Genomic DNA, 23,169 nt, shown 5'->3' with positions numbered 1-23,169 from the left:
ATGATAAGTTTTGACTAGCTGCAAGCTATGTTTGCCTTCTCTCTCTCTCTAATCTACACACGCGATATGAAATGTGAATTTGTTGACTGAAAGGAGATTGATGATGATACGAATAGTAATTGCCGACATTGAGCATATTCTCAAAAACGTAGTTTCTGCAAAAAAAAAAATAACATTAAATTAGATGCGAGCTGCGATTTGAAAACAGAAGATGTGTGATGTGTGGCTTATTGTGTGGACTCTGGAGATATGATCTCCACATATAAGTTTCTCAAGAAAGTGGTAATATTTTTCTTGTGTTTGGATGTAATGGCTAAACATGGATGACATTTTCAATAATGTTATTTGCACATCCGACAAAGTTGATTTTCCCCGTTACGTTACATTGTGTTACAGAGGGCTAAAACTGGTAGACCGTAATATTCATATGGAAGGAGATGTAATGGAGATGGACTAAGTCCTACTTTATTTAAAAATGTCATTTTGGGCTGTAAAAGTTGATTTGCGTTACGTTACATTGTGTTAGAGGGCTAAAACTGGTAGAGGTCAATATTATATGGTAAGAGATGTGCTAAGTCATACTTTCATTTAAAAATGACATTTTGGACTGCAAAAAGTCGATTTGCGATACGTTACGTTGTGTTACATTGTGTTACAGAGGGCTAAAAGGGGTAGACATCAATTATTTATATGGTAAGAGATGTAATGGAGATGGGCTAACCCTCACTTTCCGTTTCAAAATGACATTTTGGACTGCAAAAAGTTGATTTGCGTTACGTTACGTTGCGTTACATTGTGTTACAGAGGGCTAAAAGGGGTAGAGGCCAATATTTTATATGGTGAGAGATGTAATGAATAAGGACTAATCCCTCACTTTCCGTTTCAAAATGACATTTTGGACTGCAAAAAGTTGATTTGCGTTACGTTACGTTGCGTTACATTGTGTTACAGAGGGCTAAAAGGGGTAGACGCCAATATTTTATATGGTGAGAGATGTAATGAAGATGGACTAAGTCATACTTTCATTTAAAAACGACATTTGGTCTGTAGAAAGTTGATTTGCGTTACGTTACGTTACGTTACATTGTGTTATAGAGGGTTAAAACTGGTATACCGTAATATTCATATGCTATGAGATGTAATGGAGATATTGTGTTTAGCTAAATGGAGTTCACATTTCAATAATGATATTCGGACAACAGCCAGAAAGTTGATCTCCACGTTACTTAATGATGATATAATGCGATGCAATCGTGTGCTAATATTTTATTTGTGTTAGAATGTAAGGGCGATAGGAGTTTGTCTAGACTTGCATACATTTTCAACCGCTATTTATGTAGGCAGTAGAAAGACTGGTTTCCCATTACGCTACATTGACTGTGTTACAAGAACTGAAAATAGACATAGTCCAGAGCTATTTCACTATCGACTCACCCGGTCTTATTCTCATCGATTGGTGTTTACATTGGATGATGTAGGTCTTATGAGAGACAGCCTTGAACTCGGGGATAATGAACAAGTCAATTTAATAATAGTATCAAGACTGTGTTTTTCCATATTGTCGTATATATGTTTACTCGCCTAATGGAGAGAATGAACGGCGCGTTTGAGGTAAAGCGAGGACTGACCGTGATGTGTATGTTTGTTTTACCACCGTGAATATGAAGCTATATTATGCTATGTCTATCAGTTGTTGAATAAAGGCTTACGTTACGTTATGTGATACAAGAACTAAACAAGCTTGTGCTAATCTTTTATTGTGTTTGGATGGTGTTAAACATGGTTTACATTTCATTATTCAGACATCGGACAGAAAGTTGCTCGTTACTCTTAAAATGATATTGGGCAAAGAACGAAGTTAGTATATTGTCCACGTTACATTAATGATATTTGAGCAAAGAACGATGTCATCATATTGGTCGTGTTACCTTACAAGGTTATAAGGGTGAGAGTGATGGGGCCTCAAAAATTGACATTAGTCGTCAATCATCTGGTGTGCCGTAAGTCTAAGTGAAATGAAGAAAGATACGTGAACAGCGGCAGCAGGAGAAAGGAAATGATGGTACTTTCCCCAACTATTAAATGATCTGGAGAGAGAGAGAGAGAGCGAGAGAGAGAGAGAGAGAGAGAGAGAGAGAGAGAGAGAGAGAGAGAGAGAGAGAGAGAGAGAGAGAGAGAGAGAGAGAGAGAGAGAGAGAGAGAGAGAGAGAGAGAGAGAGAGAGAGAGAGAGAGAGAGAGACCAGTGACTGCTATGTATATCCCATACAGTTGTGTTTACATCAAATTAAGATTTGTTATAATAATAAGATTGAAGACCGGCTTATGACTGGATATTCTTAAAAAAAAATGCTATTTGAGCAAAGAATGATGATACTAAGGCTTAGCACAGAACATCTGGTCTGGGAAGGGAGCAGTGATGGTTTGGCCATGGAGGGGGGTGGTAGGGGTACTGGTTTGGTGGGGGTGGACAGGGAGAGGGTAAGGCCGGCCCATTACCTCGTCCATCTCACTACGCCTCAAACCACCACGAAGGTTAGACCTCAGCGAAAGGGGCTGCCGGTTCATTCATTCAGGAGTCTTGCTATGATAACGCCAGTTGTGTGATACAACCTCTGCACAGCAGTAATGGATGTAGGACGAAGAGGTGATGGAGATTGAGTAAACATGCATACATTTCAATGATATTTATTTGAGCCAGCAGATGTTGTGATCACAGTTAACAAGAATAATTTGTAGGTAGAGATCGCGTCTCCGTGACAATGTGAAATGTTTCTCTCTTTTTAGTAAACGCTAACCTACTGACTTTGACTGAGTTTACTAAGTGAAGTGCCGTGTGGTGGACTTTAGAGCGGATGAGAGAGAGAGAGAGAGAGAGAGAGAGAGAGAGAGAGAGAGAGAGAGAGAGAGAGAGAGAGAGAGAGAGAGAGAGAGAGAGAGAGAGAGAGAGAGAGAGAGACAGAGAGAGAGACAGAGAGACAGAGAGACAGAGAGACAGAGAGACAGAGAACAGAGAGACAGAGAGAGAGACAGAGAGACAGAGAGACAGACAGAGAGACAGAGAGACAGAGAGAGAGAGAGACAGAGAGAGAGAGAGAGAGGTAGACAGAGAGATAGAGAGACAGAGAGACAGAGAGAGAGAGAGAGAGAGAGAGAGAGAGAGAGAGAGAGAGAGAGAGAGAGAGAGAGAGAGAGAGAGAGAGAGAGAGAGAGAGAGAGAGAGAGAGAGAGAGAGAGAGAGACAGAGAGAGAGAGAGAGAGAGAGAGAGAGAGAGAGAGAGAGAGACAGAGAGACAGAGAGACAGAGAGACAGAGAGACAGAGAGACAGAGAGAGAGAGAGAGAGAGAGAGAGAGAGAGAGGCAGACAAAGAGACAGAGAGACAGAGAGACAGAGAGAGAGAGAGAGTCGCGGACCGTAGCGAAACGCAGTGGGTAATGGATACCCAACCACTTCCGCCATGTCTGAGGAGATATAACCAAACTACTTGGAAAAGTCTTTTCAGTTACTCTCTAACCAGTGACCAGTACGCTCACCCCTCCGCGGACATTGAAAAACGCTTAAGGGTAATGGTACACATCCCTCCTGCTGGACTCTACTCTCTCATCCTCTCACACTTAGGGCTTCCTGTAGGGGGGCTAATGGTTTGTCTAACCGCAAATGACCCGAGCAGTCTCACGACGAGGGGAAGCTCCACTCACCCTTCCCTCCCTCCCCTACCCCTCACCCACCCCAAACAACATAACAGACTATGTTGGGACTCCTCTCATCTACACGCAACCTCTACTTACTTACGATCATCAAAAACTATTATCCTCACACAGGATTAAGTCTACGCAAAACACACATACATATTCATTTACTCCTTCCTCATATTCCACTCTTATCCTTATATTTTCTTACTCTACCACATACTCTCCTACATCCCCAACAACATGGCTTCCCTCTTTCTTGACCACATACCCAAAACCCCGAGGACTAGAACCGCGCGCTCCTCTTACCTCCGACACGCGCCAAACTTCCGGGAAATTCCCTCAAAACCCTTGAGGACTAGACACCTGCGCGCCATCTGTCCAGGTGCCACTCACGTGAGTGCGACCTGGCAGATGGCGCGCGCGGTTGTAGTCCTCATCTTCCCTACTCAGGTGTACTCCCCTTCATATAGTCTAGGTTAGCTGTACTCCCCCCTTCATAGAGTCTAGGGCAGGTGTACTCCCCCTTCATATAGTCTAGGGCAGCTGTACTCCCCCTTCATATAGTCTAGGGCAGCTGTACTCCCCTTCATATAGTCTAGGGCAGGTGTACTCCCCTTCATATAGTCTAGGACAGCTGTACTCCCCTTCATATAGTCTAGGGCAGCTGTACTCCCCTTCATATAGTCTAGGGCAGCTGTACTCCCCCTTCATATAGTCTAGGGCAGCTGTACTCCCCTTCATATAGTCTAGGGCAGGTGTACTCCCCTTCATATAGTCTAGGGCAGCTGTACTCCCCTTCATATAGTCTAGGACAGCTGTACTCCCCCTTCATATAGTCTAGGGCAGCTGTACTCCCCTTCATATAGTCTAGGGCAGCTGTACTCCCCCTTCATATAGTCTAGGGCAGCTGTACTCCCCTTCATATAGTCTAGAGCAGCTGTACTCCCCTTCATATAGTCTAGGGCAGCTGTACTCCCCTTCATATAGTCTAGGGCAGCTGTACTCCCCTTCATATAGTCTAGGGCAGGTGTACTCCCCTTCATATAGTCTAGGGCAGCTGTACTCCCCTTCATATACTCTAGGGCAGCTGTACTCCCCCTTCATATAGTCTAGGGCAGCTGTACTCCCCTTCATATAGTCTAGGGCAGCTGTACTCCCCTTCATATTGATTGATGAAGATTAAGCCACCCAAAAGGTGGCACGAGCATGAATAGCCCGTAAGTGGTGGCCCTTTGGAGCCATTACCAGTATCAAGAGCTGATACTGGAGATCTGTGGAGGTGCGACTGCACCCTGCGTGACGGGAGATGTCTCTCGTGCCCCTTCATATAGTCTAGGGTAGCTGCACTAATGCAGATGTACGTAATGTATTAATAACAAAAAAAAAACGTCGCTCTACCGTCCAGCCCAAGTGGTAGGGGATAATGGCTGATTAATGACACTACACGGAAACTTCCAGGACAGCTGACGACTTGTTCATATAACACTTCGAACTGTTTAATGAAACATGCAATCTATGTAAAATGTGACCTGATCTCCAAATCCATAACCAGCCCACCCAATTGTGGAGCAGGGACAGAGGTAATGGGAGTCACCATTGAGCTAAGACACGACAAACTTGAAGTGTTCAATGTGTACAGGTCTCCACAAGCCGAAATGGATCTCTCTGTGTTATTTGGACACGCGACAACAACAAACACAATCATTTGTGGAGATTTTAATGCCCATCATCGATTGGCACTGGGCTCGAACAAAACAAATGAAGCCGGCATACACATTACACATCTACTGGACCAGCTTCCAGAAATACAAATCCTAAACAAGAATGAACCTACCCACATCCAAGGAGGCAGATTAGACCTAACCTTCGTTTCAGCCTCCCTAAGAGATGCAGCAACATGGTCAGTTGAGCCGACACTCACAAGCGACCACTATGGGGTCCAAATTGATCTTCAGTTAGACCTACCCACCCCACCTCCGCCTCCATCTGAAGCCTGGAACTTTGCTTTAGCAAACTGGGACCGATTTCAAAACCTCATTTCAGAGTGGCATAGAAACTATGATCTTCCCGAAGACATTAATCAGGCAGAACAAGAATTTGTCAAAGCGATTCAAAGTGCAGCCAACCACTGAATCCCACTGAAAAAACAGTCCACCGGACACCATAAAGATCATTGGTACTATTGCAAACGTGTCAAAGAACTCAACCATAGACTCAATAGAACAAGAAAGCTATACAAAAAGCAGCCAAGTGACCGCAACAGGATCTTACTTTGTGAGGTCAAGGAACATGTACATCGAGAGACCAGACAAATAAAAGAACAAAAGTGGCTAGAATGGTGTTCACACCTGAATGAACACACCTCTCTCGGGGAGATGTGGCAGCAAATTCACCGGGCCTAAGGGAATAAAACACCTAAAGCTCCACACCCCAAAGATCCTCAACAGGAAGCCGAAGTACTGGCAACCAGGTTTGCAGAGAGAGCAGCCAGCAATCAACTTCCACCAGATGTATTAGCAGTACAGACCGGACTAGAGGAAGAAAGGTGGCACAGAATCCTTACAGCATGTGAAGAAGTCTCTGACACTAATGCCCCCTTCACACTGGATGAGCTCAATCGGGCTAAGAAAAACTCCAAGGATACATCCCCTGGAGCCGACAAAATAACCTATAAAATGATTAGAAACCTCGGCCCAGAGAGAGACGCTGCATACCTAAGGTTAATTAATTTAGCCTGGACTTCTGAAACTAGACCTTCTGCTTGGAATAGAGCAGACATAGTGCCGATCCCAAAACCCAAAGATCCAGCTAATCCCAGGCCCATCTCTCTCCAAAGCTGTGCAGCCAAGACGGCTGACAGAATGGCACTCAACAGACTGGAGTGGAAAATGCCTAAACTGCACCATGATATGTATGCCTATAGAAGAGGGGTTGGCACAGTGGAATGTATTACAACTCTGTTAGCCCACTTGAATGACAGACCAGGAATGCTGATATTCCTGGACCTCGAAAAAGCCTTTGAACTGACTAGCGCCCCAGCTATTCTCTGCTGCCTCATTGACAAAGAGGTCAGAGGCAACCTGCTCTCCTGGACCAAAAACTGTCTCATAAAGAGAGAAGCAAGAGTAAAACTTCATGGCACAGTCTCTGAGTACAAAAGACATGAAAATGGTACACCGCAAGGAGGTATTCTTAGCCCTCTTCTCTTCAACTGTTTAATGGAAAGAATAATGAGGTTGAAACTCCCACATCACTGCAGGCTGCTAAACTACGCGGACGACTTTGTCTTCATCATAAAAGGAAGGGATGCGGCGCGCCTTGCACCCAAATGCTTAGACTGCATCAGTAAAGAGGCAAAACAGATTGGGATCAAACTCAACCCCTCAAAGTCAAAGGCCATGCCCATAAAAATAGCGAAGCCCAACATCCAACTCACAGTACAGGGTCAACCAATAGAATGGGTCGACACCTATCAGTATCTAGGAATCATCATGGACACACACATGAATTTTAATGCTGAGGTCACATACTTGAGAGAGCGAACTGCGGCCCGAACGGCAATCCTCAGGTCGCTAACCTTCCTTTCTGGAGGAGCCAATCTGCAAGTCCTTCGCACATACTATGTACAGGCAGTCAGATCAGTGATCGATTATGCCGCACCTGCACTCACAAATCTATCACACCCACAGTGGAAAAAGCTTGAAGTTGCCCAAAGCAATGCTATGAGAGCTGCACTGGGAGCCCCCATGTGGACCAGGCTTGAAACTCTTAGACTGGAGACGGGTTTGCCCTCTCTACAAGAAAGAATATCACAAAGGACAGCTACAATTCTCAGTAAGATAATTATTTCTTCTGATCCAATCCCAGTACGGCAGGCTTTGGTGGTTGGACGAGGCCAAAACAATGGAAACTCTTGGGTTGCAAGAGCAGGAAAAGTCCTAAACAGACTACATTTAAAAAACATGATTCTTGATAGAGAGGGTGATCAACCACACCCAAATTACACTCCTTCCGCGCCGTGGGAAGAGCCTACTTTCAAAATAGTAATAGAAAGTCTCCCAATGAAAAAGGCTGCCTATGATCCAACAATCCTAAGGCGCATAATAGAAGAGCAAATGTATAGCATAGCAGTAGCAGGAGCCACCCACATCTTCACAGACGGATCGGTGGACACAGAAAATGAGAGTGCTGGCGCTGCTGTTTGCACGACCAGCGTTCAGGCATATTGGAGACTGGGAGGACTAGTATCATCAACCCAAACTGAGCTGTTTGCCATACAACAGGCATTCGCATATGTGATTGCACAAAACACTCAAAATGCAATCATACACACAGACTCAAAAGCTGCACTTCAAATACTAGGACAAAAACAATGGAAAGATAATGTGGAAATAATTACCACCATTTTGTATCAAGGAGCAGTCGCTAAAGGCAAAGGCCTCAACATAACTTTAAACTGGATCCCATCCCATATTGGAATCCCATTAAATGAAAAAGCTGATGAAATTGCTAAATTGGCAACTCGTCATCCAGTGATACATAAAACAATTCAACCCAGCCTAGAGAACATAAAAAACATCATCACCAAAAAACTCTCACATCTCAACAAAGCCTACCTGCACCAGAGAATAGCTGAAGGTTCGCCATCTGCAACTTGGTATCTTCAGGCAACCAAATTAGAAAGGTTAAATATCCCAAAAGGAATCCACAGGGAAATAGCAGTTAGGCTATATAGACTACGTCTAGGTTACAGATGCAACTGGGAGATTGGTGAACCCCGACAGAGAGAGTGCATCTTCTGCCAAACTGTCACAGAAAAGCCATTACTTCACTATCTTCTAGAATGTGAAGCAACCAATGACCTTAGAAGAGCTTTAAGAGTTCCTGAATCATGCAGTGGCCACCCTGAAGCCATCAACACAGCCACTCTCCTGGTCAACAAAGGTGTCCAGCAGCTGGACACCCTCATAAAGACTGTGAAGCAGTATCCTCCCCCACGATAACAGCTTGATGGTTAAATGCAACCTCAGAACACTGGGGGAAAAAAAAAATTGTACCACTTACGGGCTATTCATGCCCGTGCCACCTCTTGGGTGGCTAAATCTTTATCTATCTATCTCTATCTTAATGAAACACACGGGAGACATCTCCCGTCACGCAGGGTGCAGTCGCACCTCCACAGATCTCCAGTATCATCTATTGATACTGGAAATGGCTCAAAAGGGCCACCACTTATGGGCTATTCATGCCCGTGCCACCTTTTGAGTGGCTTAATCTTCTCTCTCTCTCTCTCTTAATGAAACAAGTGAAGGTTCATATATCGCTATGAAGCAGTAGTTTATAGTAATGTAATGACCTCGTTGTAATGAACCCACCCCAGTGGGAACAATTATCCAAGAGCAACGCCAATTCAACGTTAAAGTAACGTCATCAACATCGATTCGACGTCGAGCCAAAGCCAATCCTGGATATTGTGGATATTGATTGATAAAGATTAAGGCACCCCAAGAGGTGGCACGGGCATGAATAACCCGTAAACACCATAAGAATTACGTTAAGAAGTACGTTAAACAGTAACAAGGTTGGACAGGTGGAACGGTCACACAATGATTGGCGAGTCATCGAGCAAATTGGTTATTGAAAGATTGAACAGTTTTAACCATAAATATGTAACAACATTCGCTGGTTAACGCATGTATATAAAGGAATATATTGAAACTCGACGAACAAATAATATACCCTGATCCCTTGTGAAACAGCAGAGTAGTCTACGTTCTCAGGTCACACTTGGGGATAAGGAGAGGTAAAGTAATTATCAGGAGAAAGCGCTAAGCCATTAGGACAATATAACCTTTGGAAGGGATTAAGATTTAGGATAGGACGGAGGGAAGGAATGGTGCCCAACTACTACAACGTGTTAATACATACATAGACACACATCACAAGCAGTAAACATATTACCGAACATTCTGAGAGATAAACATATACATTTCCTAACTACTTGGACGGTCGGGGATAGAACACCGACCTGAATGAAGATGTCAGGTCCTTGTACAGGTATGGGCAAAGGACTCGGGGTCGAGCCCCTATTCCCCCATCCTCCTATATATACCCACCCAAACTCACTCATATCTGTGTCTAACCTACTCTTGAAACAATCTAGTGATCCAACGACTACTAGGTTACCTGATAATTTGTTCCATAATCCAAGAACCAGTTTCAAACCCGAATGGAACAGAGCTGTTGATTTAGTTAGAAAAGTTGCAAAACGAAGCCCTGAAACTAATTTTAGAACATAAGAACATAAGAACAAAGGCAACTGCAGAAGGCCTATTGGCCCATACGAGGCAGCTCCTATTTATAACCACCCAATCCCACTCATATACTTGTCCAACCCATGCTTGAAACAATCGAGGGACCCCACCTCCACAATGTTACGCGGCAATTGGTTCCACAAATCAACAACTCTGTTACTGAACCAGTATTTACCCAAGTCTTTCCTAAATCTAAACTTATCCAATTTATACCCATTGTTTCGTGTTCTGTCGTGTGTTGATATTTTTAATACCCTATTAATATCCCCATTGTTATGTCCATTCACCCACTTGTAAACCTCTGTCATGTCACCCCTAACTCTTCGCCTTTCCAGTGAATGCAGCTTAAGCTTTGTTAATCTTTCTTCATATGAAAGATTTCTAATTTGGTGAATTAACTTAGTCATCCTACGCTGGACACGTTCAAGTGAACGTGAATGCAGTTCACGTTCATTAGGATTGCATTAGGATTGCAGAGAAATTCTGATTGAGGTAATGAGGAAGGAACTACACTTACAGATTATTAGACATAATTTCTGAGGTAAATATTTATTCTCCAATTAGGCTAACGAGTGCAGGGGACGCTAATGAGTGTATTTTGTTATATGAGAAACAATTAACACCACCATGGGTACAGGTAAAAATACCGTCAAGTTTCTCACAGATTAAGGAGCAAATCAAGAAGAAAATATTCCTGACTGTCAAAAGTCGCCACAGAGCCAAAGTAACAGGGGCCTCGTAGCCTGGTGGATAGCGCGAAGGACTCGTAATTCTGTGGCGCGGGTTCGATTCCCGCACGAGGCAGAAACAAATGGGCAAAGTTTCTTTCACCCTGAATGCCCCTGTTACCTAGCAGTAAATAGGTACCTGGGAGTTAGTCAGCTGTCATGGGCTGCTTCCTGGGGGTGGAGGCCTGGTTGAGGACCGGGCCGCGGGGACACTAAAGCCCCGAAATCATCTCAAGATAACCTCAAGATATAACGGAAGGCAGACCCACCGCGATGTGGTACAAAGCCACTGGGCAATCCTCTTTCAACACGGGAGACATCTCCCGTCACGCAGGGTGCACTTGCACCTCCACAGATCTCTAGTATCAGATCTTGATACTGGTAATGGCTCAAAAGGGCCACCACTTACAGGCTATTCATGCGAGTGCCACCTTTTGGGTGGCTTAATCTTCATCAATCAATCAATCCTCTTTCAACCCTGGATAAAAGCTATACAGGGACATTGCAGTAGCCATACACAAACTAAGACTTGGCTACAAGTGCTGCTGGGAGGTAATAAACCCAATAGTTAAAGGGTGTCATATATGTGGAACAGGTGCAGAAATGCCACTTTTGCATCACTTACTATTATGTGAAGCAACTGAAGCCCTGCACATCAAACTCAACATTCAACCACCTGGAGCAGCTGCATTAGATCTATGGGCCCCGTGGCGAAGTGGTAGCACACTCGCATGGCGTTTCGCGAGCACTTTGGCCTAGGTTCATATCCTGGCCGGGAAGGATTTATTTGGCGCCAATCCTTAACTGTAGCCTCTGTTTACCATCAGTGAATAGGTTGTTAAATGATTTGGCGGGTCGTATTCCTGGGAAAAATTAGGATTAATTAAGTTTCTGCCTAAAACGCTATGCGTGCTAGTGACTGTACAAGAATGTAAGAACTCTTGTATATAAATCAAATAAATAAAATAAATACAAAATCCACAACAATGGTTAACAAAGCAGTTGAAGAATGGGACGCACTAGTGAACATTGTGCATCTATATCCGCCACCAAGATAATGTTATTAAAACTAAAGACTAAAACCATTGCGAAAAGAAGGAAACTCTACCTTCATTTAAAACTCTGACCCAAATATCACAATAACAAAGTTATCGTGAATAACCAAACTCAATTACGGGCTCACTATAGCCCGTGCTACATGGATATTTTGTTCCGAGTTCAAGTTGAAGTATGTTTATTGAGACAAGAGAATACATCTCAAAGGGATGGAGTAGCTTAGGCTATTTCTACCCTCCTAAGTGTTCCCAGTAGCTGAATCTAAAACAACAACTACCACCATGGGAGGAATGTAATGGTGGAGAGTGTTCCCCCTACAAAATAAAAAGATACAGACTTGCCTTGATTAGGGCAATTGAGGGCAATATATGATTGTATAACTAGAAAATTACATTAATTAAACACTAACTGTTTATTGTGATTACTCAATATATAGCTAAGGACGGAATGTCTTGATTAGGGAATTCACTGACATCGGCACTGTAGATACTGTTATTGGACATCATTAGAGAGTAGAACACTGGCATCGTCACCGTATATATTGTTATTGGACATCATTAGAGAGTAGAAAAGTGACTTGAGAATGGCCCAGGACGGACCGAAACGTCGTCGTCCCTTTACCTTCTAGTGTGTGGCCTGGTCAACATACTTCAGCCACGTTATTGTGACTCATCGCCCGCATAGATTAGTGACATCAGCACCGTAGATACTGTTATTGGACACCGCTTAAAGTGACAATGTATCTTCATCGCAGGATGAACTTCAAGCTGTATTAGCGAGCTTAAAGAAAAGTAGTAAATAATAGTAATGCCTGTGTTTTTAATGATAGAGGAGCGTTGGTGTCATTACATAGTAGAAGACCAGTATATCAGCATATTGTGGACGAGTGTTGAGATAACAGCAGGAAAGAGTAAAAAAAAATAGTTGGTAACTAAGATTTATGTAGGTTCCTTCACAAGCAGGGACCTGAGCTTGTAGAAGCATCTTAATCACCTTCAGTGGTTAAGTTCTTAATTGCACACTAGTTTCTCTGTCAGCTATCTCACCCCTGTCAGAGTAAAAGAGACAAATATATGTGTATGTATGTGTGTATGTATGTATGTATGTGTATGTGTATGTGCGTGTATGTGTGTGTATAAAGTATATGTGGAAGCTGATCAGAATTACATTTCACCATTATAAATACACATTAATGCATTCATAAATCTATGTATCTATGTATTTACGTATGTAGCTTAGCCTAACATTTTAAAAGCACTACGATCACCTTCTGTGGTTCAATAAATCTCTGAACTGTATGTTTGACAAATCTCTCACCCTGTCCATGGAGGACAGAAGAAAATGTATATATGCTGGTTAGCATTGTAAATGTGTGGCCACGTCTGTGGTAAAAAATAATAATAATAAAAACAACAAGCAGGGATGCTGTTAAGTGAGGCTGTTGATGTATTAGCGAAGAGGGGGCACGGAAACAATTGTTTTCAGTGTAATATAATTCTTAAGACAAAGCTCAATTTGATCAGTATTTAACTTATTTAACAACGTGTTTAACTTATTTTCATTGAATAACTATAATATGTAGGATGAATATACTGTGTAAGTTTATTTATGAGCCCCAGGCTTTATGGGACCGATATTAGAAGGTGTGCTAGTAACAGCGTCTTTGTCCTGTTTAAGTCTGTCAGTTATATCACCTGTGTCAAATACTTCTGTCAACGTGAATGATTTCAAATGTTAAACTGTCACTTAATGAAGCGTTCCGGCAATCACTAGCGAGTTATGTCATAATTTATTGACTGATTGATGTAGATTAAGTCACCCGAAAGGTGTCACGGGCGTTAATAGCCCGTAAAGTTGTCATAATGTAAACTGATCTTAACTAGGCTGTGAAATGGTGTACTTCTTTGTCCGGCCCGAGGCGAGAATCTGTGTAGTCTCGGAAACATCCCAATTGATTGATAAAGATTAAGTCACCCAAGAGGTGGCACGGGCATGAATAGCCCGTAAGTGGTTGCCCTTTTGAGCCATTACCACTATCAAGAGCTGATACTGGAGATATGTGGAGGCGCGACTGCACCCTGCGTGACGGGAGATGTCTCCCGTGGAAACATCCCAGGTGGACTTGGACATTAGCAGCAGTCAACACTGGGAAAGTCTTAAGCACAGCTATGGCATGGGATGAAGTATTAATGCCAATTAAAGGCTCTGTCCTGGGACCTCTGTTGTTTACTATAGATATGAATGATTTACGAAGCTTCATTTATCTCTGAAATTCTATCCTCAGTACTCTGTAAGTTCAATTATATCATTATTATCTCAGTAATAGTAGTTCTTGGGCCACGAGAATCTTGGGATTATTCGCATGATTTCATTTTGAACCTTCTCCAACTTGTTTAGTCTGCAAAACAGTACAGATATCAAGACATATGGGCAGCATAATCAATAAGAGATCTCACAGTATGCCATGTGATTACCATTGGATATATAGAATATGATTAATAATTGTGTACTGTATGGGTTTGTGAGCCCTTGAGGGACCTTATGTAGACTAGGGTAGAAATAGCCTAAGCTACTCTATCCTTTTTGAGATTTTCGTTTTCTCAATAAACTTACTTGAACTTGAATGAATGACTTAGACACTAAATTGAATAGCAACATTTACCAGTTTACTGATGATTAGAATATAGTGCAGGAAATCAATGTAGATTGTTTAAAAAATGAATGAGTTTGGATGTATATAAATAAGAGGTACCCCCGTATAGCCTAATATGCCTTCTACAGTTTCCTTTACTTTTCCTCATGCTAAGCTGTGTAAACTCACCATACCTCAAGGAGGAGTCCTAAGACAAGCCCTGTTAAATATAATATTGAAACAGAGAGTTCCAGTGAAACTCCTTCAGTACAACTCCAGTCATAGTTGCACACGATATTCTGTTTCAGGTTAAACATGTTTTTAATGGAGTCAACAAATTTATTCGTAAATTGCTATATGTTTATACTTGAGTTAGTTTACACAACATTTCTGAACATTGTTTAAATAAGAGAGAGTATGGTGATAACATAAGACGTGATCATTATAAACATATACTGTATTATCTAGATTTAGATTTAGAAGTTTAATTTAATAGTAATATAAAATTTGGAGAAACTTAGTACAATGCCTTAGTGGTTGAATTTAGGTGAAAGAAAGACCCAATACATGTGAAAGTGCTTTAATACCAAAATTTCGGATTTAGCCTATTTTCTTTATGAAGGTAATGTAAACAATGATCTGCCTATGTCAGTCAGTATTAATATATTAGGTACATCTGCATTTGTGCAGCTACCCTAGACTATATGAAGGGGAGTACAGTATGACCAAAAGCTAGCTACGTGATGCAAAAAATCCCCATCACACAGGATGGATAGTCGTGCAGAAGCATGTGATAAATAGTCTGCACTGGCGGACTCTGGGTTCGTTATGAGGATATCATCATCAACACAAGAGTGAATAAGGCAGCAGTGATACTAAAGGTCCCCATCTCGCAGGATGGTTAGTCATACAGGGCCATATGTTTAGTAGCCTGAACTGGCAAATTTTGGGTACACTGTGAGGATATCTTCAAGAACACGAGAGTGAATATAGTAATTGCAAAGCTCCAGGTACTTCATGCCAACTGGTCTGAAAGGTCTAATAACTGGGCATTCGGTGATGTAATGTGGGAGATCATGCCGCAGTTCCTGCTCACTGAGTTTGCACCTGGAATGCTCAGGATTGGGAGATCTGTCACCTGCAGCCACCTGCCACAGGTAATGGTAACTCAACCTGATCCTGGCAACCACTGTGTCGCACAGTCTGGTGGACTGTGCGACACAGTGGTCCACAGTTTACCACCTTCATGAAGGAAGATACATTCGGATGAATTCTATGATGAATTTTTTCATCCGAGAATTTAGTATTATAACGCTTACATATGTATTAGGTCTTTCCTTCACTTTCCTATAACATTTATTACAGTTGCGGCTGCACTGAGCAGGTGTACAACCACAGAAATATCTTCTAGCTTCGAATTAGGGTGAAGAGATGCGTATTGACAGAACATATGCAACACAAAACTAGCATGATAAGAAGATAATTCGAAAAATACCTAATATATACTTATTATACTATGAAGGTGTATTTTGCACACCCTCAGTATTTCACATCAACAGATTTACGAGGTTGACTATCACTGAGCGCGACTCTCGTATCATAGCTATGACTTCAGTAGGATTTAAAATAATTGTCAATAAACCATCTCCTTGTGACTAATTCCTTATTAAAGGTCATAAGTAGGAAGATAGATGTCGGAAGTTTAATTGTTTAGATATGAACGAGAAAATTATAGAAAATATGCAAAGTATCTAAATATTTAGGATATTAAAATATGGAACATGGATCAAGCGTCGAACTATTCCTCGGCGGGTCGGGAAACAAACTTTTTTGTTAAACATCTTGCCAAATTACCCTTTTTTTATTAACAAGCTTAGGTATACACAGCAATGTGCTGTTACCCTATTATATATGAAAGATTATACATTGTAGATTAAAAACTAGCTATAAGTTCATCTAATATTCCCATCTCACAGGATGGTTAATCATACACGGAATCAGGGGAGAAAATACCTACCTCAGTACAAAAATAAATTAACTTTGACTAAATATTAACGTTATGATTTTTATAAGAGCTAAGCACTGATCATGGAAATATTATATTATATTTATTTTTACCAGTTTCTATCAAATTCCTCTCAAATAATGTCTTTTTAACAAGCTTAGGTATACACAACAATGTGCTTCTACCCTATTCTGTAGAAGCCCCCTTTTGATCTACCACACAGTGTAGATAAAAAAACCAGCTACACCCTCATCCAACATCCCCACCTCACAGGACAGCTAGTCATACATGGAATCAGGAGAGAGCATGAAAAGTAAGGTATCTATTAGCCTCCACTAGCAAAATCTGGGTACAGCACAAGAATATCTTCAACTTCATACACTTCTTAGTATATGAAATAATTACAAATATCAGAGTACCTCATACCATTTGGTCTGAAATCACTGATAACAGGGCAATCACAAATTAGTGTTGGAGAGTATGTCCCAACTCTTGTTCACATACTTTACAACTGGAATGTTCACCATTGGGGGATTCATTACTTGCAGCCACCTGCCATAAATATCGATATCCCAAATTACCCGGAAGAGTGACGTATCTGCAAAAAGTACCAATCGGCAACTTGGTTGCTCACCTATATATACTCCAGAGGGTCGCTGAAATTAGATATTAGGTTGCAGGCCCTGGCAGCAGGAAGGCGAGACCCTCGGAGCTGCTTGGCTTGCTCCACATTACATCCACAGGAATTTACGACGTGTTAATTTTGTCTGGAAATTTATTTTGCTAATAATTTTTAAGCTACAATTTGAGAGATCTGGAAGTCTCGCTGGCAGCAACAAATATGGATGCCGGACACAATGTAAGTTTACTAATGTCTGGCGAGAACCCGACGCCAATGTCCCGGGAACTGGACATTCTGCAGAAGGACCTGGACACCCTCTTCCTCATTGTGTTCGGCATCCTCATATTCAGTAAGTACCAAAATCTGTGTTTTCTCTCTTTTTTCAAGTATTTAAACATATATATGGCACCTATTTCACATTTTGTATATTAATAAAATAGTTGTATTTTATATAGTTGTATATAGACGTACAATAATCTGTGTGTTAGATTTTGTTTTATTATGCTTAGAATAATGTATTTGGAATGCAATTTGTACTTTTGACTAACATTTGTTTATATTTCAGTCTTGCAGACCGGGTTCGCATTCCTTGAGGCAGGCTCCGTAAGGTCCAAGAACACCACCAACATCCTTCTCAAGAACATGCTCGATGTCTGTAAGTTATCAAACACCTTCGTTATTTGTTATCGTATCTGTCTTATGTCTGGTGAACCAGCACATGATTTTTTTATTCCTATCTCATAGCTAAAGTAAGCTCTCAATGTATATAACTTTGCCGACTCTTGTATTCCTGAAATTTCCTGCTTTTGCTTTTCCATCTGCTGGTGTTATATACTAAATTGTTCTCTGTATTTAATTAACCGACTTCCTCCCACCAAGCCTCACATAGTAATAATGATATGAATTCCACAATCGTCCCCACCCTGTACTAACCATCTGCCCTGTTACTCTCCCCAGTCATTGGTGGCATAGCGTACTGGCTGTTGGGGTTCCCGCTGGCGTTTGGAGGCGGGAACAGCTTCTCTGGTACAGAGTACTGGGCGTCGTACGGGCTGTCGGACGAGCACCTGGCCTTCTGGTTCTTCCAGTTCGTCATCGCCACCACAGCCTCCACCATCATCTCGGGGTCGATGGCTGAGCGGTGTGCCTTCAATGCTTATCTCATCTACACGACCGTGCTGTCAGGTGGGTGTGAAGCCTCTTTCTCTCTGTAAAGTATGTTTCAAATTTAGCAGGATACTTTACACTATTTTGTAGTCATGAATAAATAACTTTACTCACTGGCTTTATTTATATAATTTAGATAATATTTGAGAGGAACCTTAACAGGGCAATCTTGAGAGAAAGACAATTTGTTAGACAATAATAGCCTAACACTGATCATTATAATTAAACTTTATGTGTTTCTCAATAAATTTAAAAGGCAATGCAAACAATAATACATTTACCACGGAATTAATAGATACATTATAAAATACAGCAGTGTTGGTACAGCATTAGTGTGCAGTGTTTTAATCATGTTTGTGTGTTGTAACAGCTCAGTTATGATAATATTTGTGTTTGTACAGCTGTGGTGTACCCGGTGGTGTCACACTGGACCTGGTCAGACGTTGGCTGGCTCAAGACTCAACACTACCAGGACTTCGGTGGCTCTGGCGTCGTCCACCTCACAGGGGGCGTGGCAGCTCTTGTTGGGGCTGTAATTCTTGGGCCCAGAATTGGTCGCTTCGGACCCAAGGGCAAGGAGATACGTGGACACTCTGTGCCGGTATGTTCATAGAACAGTGGTAATATATTATTATCTGAAGTCATGAAGCAAGATATAAATATTTGTGGATTATCATGTTTAATACAAATATTACACGTCAAGGTGGAGGTGTAAAGTTGTGTTTGAACTTCCAGCTGGCAGCTTTGGGAGGCTTCATCCTGCTCTTCGGGTTCCTGGCCTTTAACGGAGGGTCCCAAGCGTCCATCAGCCACGAGGGTGATGCTGTAGCCATTGCCAAGGCTGTCTTTAACACTGTGATCTCGGCGTCTTCAGGAGGCATCGCTGTGCTCTTGGTGTACCGTTCTGTGCTGTGTGGGAGGGAGTCCACCTGGTCCTTCCTAATGGCTCTTAATGGTTCTCTCGCTGGCATGGTATGTACTGCTCTGCGCTGTGTGGCCGGGAGTCCATTAGTGCTAGTATGATGGACTATGCTCGCTGTAAATTTTAATTGACAGACGTTTGATTTAAACTTAACTTAGTATTATGATAACATAACAAATTTCTTATCAAAATGGTGTTACTTGCAATATGTCTGTGTTTGTTTATCCAATGCTTAAGGACATGTTTCCATGACAGGTGTCAATCAGTGCCGGGTGCAACGTTGTAAGGCCGTGGAGTGCCAGTGTCATTGGTACAGTGGGTGGATCAGTGTTCCTCGCCATCCACACCCTTCTGCCCAAGTTGAAGGGTACGTCACTGCTTCTCTCACCGCTCAGTTTTCTTAACTTTGTCTCAAGAAGGCAACAAGTAGCCAGTTTTATCTAACTTGAGTTTGAAATATTTTAACTTTAACGTTATGTTCTGTAGATGGCATATACTTAAATAATAATATTTATAAAATTTTATATTATTGGGAAGCGTACGTGCATATTGGGACTGTTGAGGTTGTGGATGTAAAGTTAATAAATATTTCTTCCACAGTTGACGACCCACTTGATGCTGTGGCTGTACACATGGGAGGTGGGTTATGGGGGCTGGTTGCTGTGGCCCTCTTCCAGGATGGTGGCATTGTGTACGGGGGCAGCGCGGAGGTCCTCGCCTGGAACATAGTGGGGGCGCTGGCCATAGTGGCCTGGTCTGGTGGTCTCTGTTTAGTTATGTTTGGTTCCCTCAGGCTGCTCGGCCTCTTGAGGGTGCCTCCAGGAATGGAAATTGCAGGCAAGTGAAGATAATACATAATGTTTTCACTTTTGTATTATATAATTGGTAATTGTTATATTTTTAGTGTTATGAACGCATTCATTATACATTGTATATGTTCTATATCTCTAACAATATCTATACGCCAGGAATGGACATCTTGAAGCACGGGGAGCCAGCCTACCCAGCTGACGCTTGGCTGGAGAACCAGTACGATGGATCCGTAAACACTCAGGAGAACAAGAGGAATTCAAGTAAGTTGTCAACTAAGTTGCTTTTAAAGTTTTGTGTGTGATGTTTATTTATTTGATATTAATGAAATGCATCATAGAAATTCATACAGTTTTGTTTTCAACATTTTCCACTATTCATATAATCCATTATTTTCCAGATCTTCCACCCAACATGTCTGCCCCAGAAGAATTTGGTTTGACTAATTCCCAGGACCCAGCTCCAGTCCCTGGACACCTTGTATACTGGAGTCGTGCAGGACCAGTCCCATCCCACCTCTCGCCCGTCGTGTCCCTCAACAACCACGAAGCTAACCACTTGAACTCCAACAATAGTGTCTCTGAAGCTGGCTTCACAGTCCGACTGGGAGACCATGATCTGCGAGTCCTCGTTGAACCCAGAGATCAACGTGGTCAAGACCCTCATTGTTACACCAATGAGGCTTTTGACGAAACCACAAAGCTTTAAGATTATCTTTTATTTGTCATTACCTATGAAAGTATTTGTATGTTGTCATTACTTATGAAAGTATGTGTATGTTGTCATTACTTATGAAAGTGGGTGTATGTTTGTCATTACTTATGAGAGTATGTGTGTTTGTCATTACTTATGAAACCTCAAAACTCTGAGATTCTCTGTTGGTTCTTCGACATTAAAGCTTGCTTGCATTGATTCGGTAAATTGACCTAATTAATTTATATTATTTTTCTGCACTAATTACATGAAATATAATATATATATTTTTGTATATATATTTTTTTATTCGGTGAACTTAGTAAGAAACCTGATAAAGTAAAGGTTTAACAAGAATTACGTTAAGGTGAAGGATGTTGACAGAGAAAGATGGCGAGCATATTTTACGACTTAAAGTAGGGACTGGAATGAAGTATGAAGTATGGAGGGACTTGAAGTATGTGCCTAGCCACATACCTTCGCCCGACAGTCTTCCAAGAACTGCCATCGCGAATGCACTTTAATTGTGCATTTTTTTACATTTGCATTGTTCTTAATGGGTTGTATTCAAGTGTTTAACTATCAATAAGTTTCCTATTCTCGGATAATTACTTCCTGTTGTCTGGTCTTGATGATTTAATGGCCCATAAGATTATAGACTTGCGGTGGATTACTACCTAACTGGATGTAAGATGACAAAAGAAATGATTTTAACATGTTTGAAAGGAGTAAGGAAAACAAAAAAGAATTATGAAGTGAAGACATTTCCCCAGCGGAGACATCACCCACCAGACACATCACCTGCCAGACATCATCCACCAGACACATCATCCACCAGAATCATCATTCATCAGACACATCATCCACCAGAATCATCACCCACCAGAATCATCACCCACCAGACACATGATCCACCAGTATCATCACCCACCAGACTCATCACCCACCAGACACATCACCCACCAGACACATCATCCACCAGAATCATCACCCATCAGACACATCATCCACCAGAATCATCACCCACCAGACACATCATCCACCAGAGTCATCATTCACCAGACACATTATCCACCAGAATCATCACCCACCAGAATCATCACCCACCAGACACATGATCCACCAGTATCATCACCCTCCAGAATCATTACTCACCAGACACATCATCCACCAGAATCATCACCTACCAGACACATCATCCACCAGACTCATCACCCTCCAGAATCATTACTCACCAGACACATCATCCACCAGAATCATCACCCACCAGACACATCATCCACCAGACTCATCACCCACCAGACACATCACTCACCACACATCATCCACCAGACACATCACCCACCAAAAATCATCATCCACCAGACACATCATCCACCAGACTCATCACCAACCAGACACATCATCCACCAGACACATCACCCACCAAAATCATCACTCGCCAGACACATCATCCACTAGAATCATCATCCACCAGAGACAATCTTCCATATAACATTGAGGAGGGCGACGTTGAGGGACCTGTACCATGGGCTGTGGGGCGCCCGTGTGCTTCCTGAGGCCCACCACCACCAGACAATCGGGCTCGTACTGGATGGCCTCCATTTGTCCATTGAAAATCGTCTGCTGTTAAGATACGTAGCCACTTTGTTGAACAACCCTGCGATGTCGCACAAGAGATATATCACATTTTGAGTCAAATCAATTATGTTGAATTAAATAAATATATATATTTAAGAGAGAATGTTTTTTTCTGCTCAAGGGTGGGGGGGCCAGACGCTTGGACCTAGTCTCATCCAGCGTTGAAGGGTGAGTAATGTTGGCTATGTGCCCAGAGTGGGAACTTCGAGGTCTATCTCCTCTACTCCCATTAAAAAGGAGTCGGCATCAATGGCCCTTTCCAAATATATCGGGGAAAGGTGGCTGTCTGAGTCTATAGAACTTCTTCTCTCCACCCTTCCTTGGAAAATATATATATATGTCGCACCGTACTACTTGGCCTAAATGCAGAATGATTTTCGTTATTTTCAAATATTTCTTTCCAAATTGGTTTATTCCAAATAATATTATATAATATTTAGTACACGAATTACTGACTTATGTTTGATTAACTTAATAAGAACATTTCTTTTGTTCTTAATATAATATTACTATATTATATTAAGATAATATAGTTCTTAATATAATATATTATATTCTTAATATAATATTACTATATCATATTAATAAAGAACATGAAATATTTCTTAGTTATGTTAATTTAGGTTATGATAGGTTAGGTAATTTTGGTCGTATATCTATGTTAGTTTCAAATTAAAAATACGTTTAATCATATAAAATATAATGGAAAGCTATATTAATTCATAAGATCTTTAGGAAAACCTCTGCTTATTAGACAAACCAGGGTTTGCATAGTAGACTAAGTAGTGCATTCTGGCTATTAGGTACAATATATAGTAGTAGTAGGCATCCATCAGTCTCAGAAGACTGTGGTGTTGCGCTCTGGTTGTTGGTCTGGAGAGGCCTCA

The 23,169-nt window shown here is 41.7% G+C and overlaps 2 protein-coding genes across 2 annotated transcripts in view; both read left to right on the top strand.

The window, feature by feature from the left end:
- Window positions 1–20,656, top strand: part of LOC123758493 (putative ammonium transporter 1) — a 36,414-nt gene extending 15,758 nt beyond the window's left edge. The window contains exons 2-10 of the mRNA XM_069322856.1: window positions 17,226–17,398; window positions 17,615–17,704; window positions 18,007–18,234; window positions 18,618–18,817; window positions 18,952–19,188; window positions 19,394–19,505; window positions 19,739–19,975; window positions 20,107–20,211; window positions 20,349–20,656. Of these exons, the coding sequence (XP_069178957.1) occupies window positions 17,226–17,398; window positions 17,615–17,704; window positions 18,007–18,234; window positions 18,618–18,817; window positions 18,952–19,188; window positions 19,394–19,505; window positions 19,739–19,975; window positions 20,107–20,211; window positions 20,349–20,656 (1,690 nt within the window). The remainder of the gene's footprint in view (window positions 1–17,225; window positions 17,399–17,614; window positions 17,705–18,006; window positions 18,235–18,617; window positions 18,818–18,951; window positions 19,189–19,393; window positions 19,506–19,738; window positions 19,976–20,106; window positions 20,212–20,348) is intronic.
- A 359-nt stretch (window positions 20,657–21,015) lies between these two features.
- The window catches only part of LOC138363503 (putative ammonium transporter 1), a 37,439-nt gene continuing 35,285 nt past the window's right edge, over window positions 21,016–23,169 (top strand). Inside the window, exon 1 of the mRNA XM_069322855.1 lies at window positions 21,016–21,098. Within this exon, the coding sequence (XP_069178956.1) occupies window positions 21,016–21,098 (83 nt within the window). The remainder of the gene's footprint in view (window positions 21,099–23,169) is intronic.

This window comes from Procambarus clarkii, chromosome 11, assembly GCF_040958095.1.
Source record: "Procambarus clarkii isolate CNS0578487 chromosome 11, FALCON_Pclarkii_2.0, whole genome shotgun sequence".
NCBI classification, from domain to species: domain Eukaryota; kingdom Metazoa; phylum Arthropoda; class Malacostraca; order Decapoda; family Cambaridae; genus Procambarus; species Procambarus clarkii.
The sequence above is the reverse complement of the archived record's forward strand: the minus strand, read 5'-3'. Positions and strand labels throughout refer to the sequence as shown.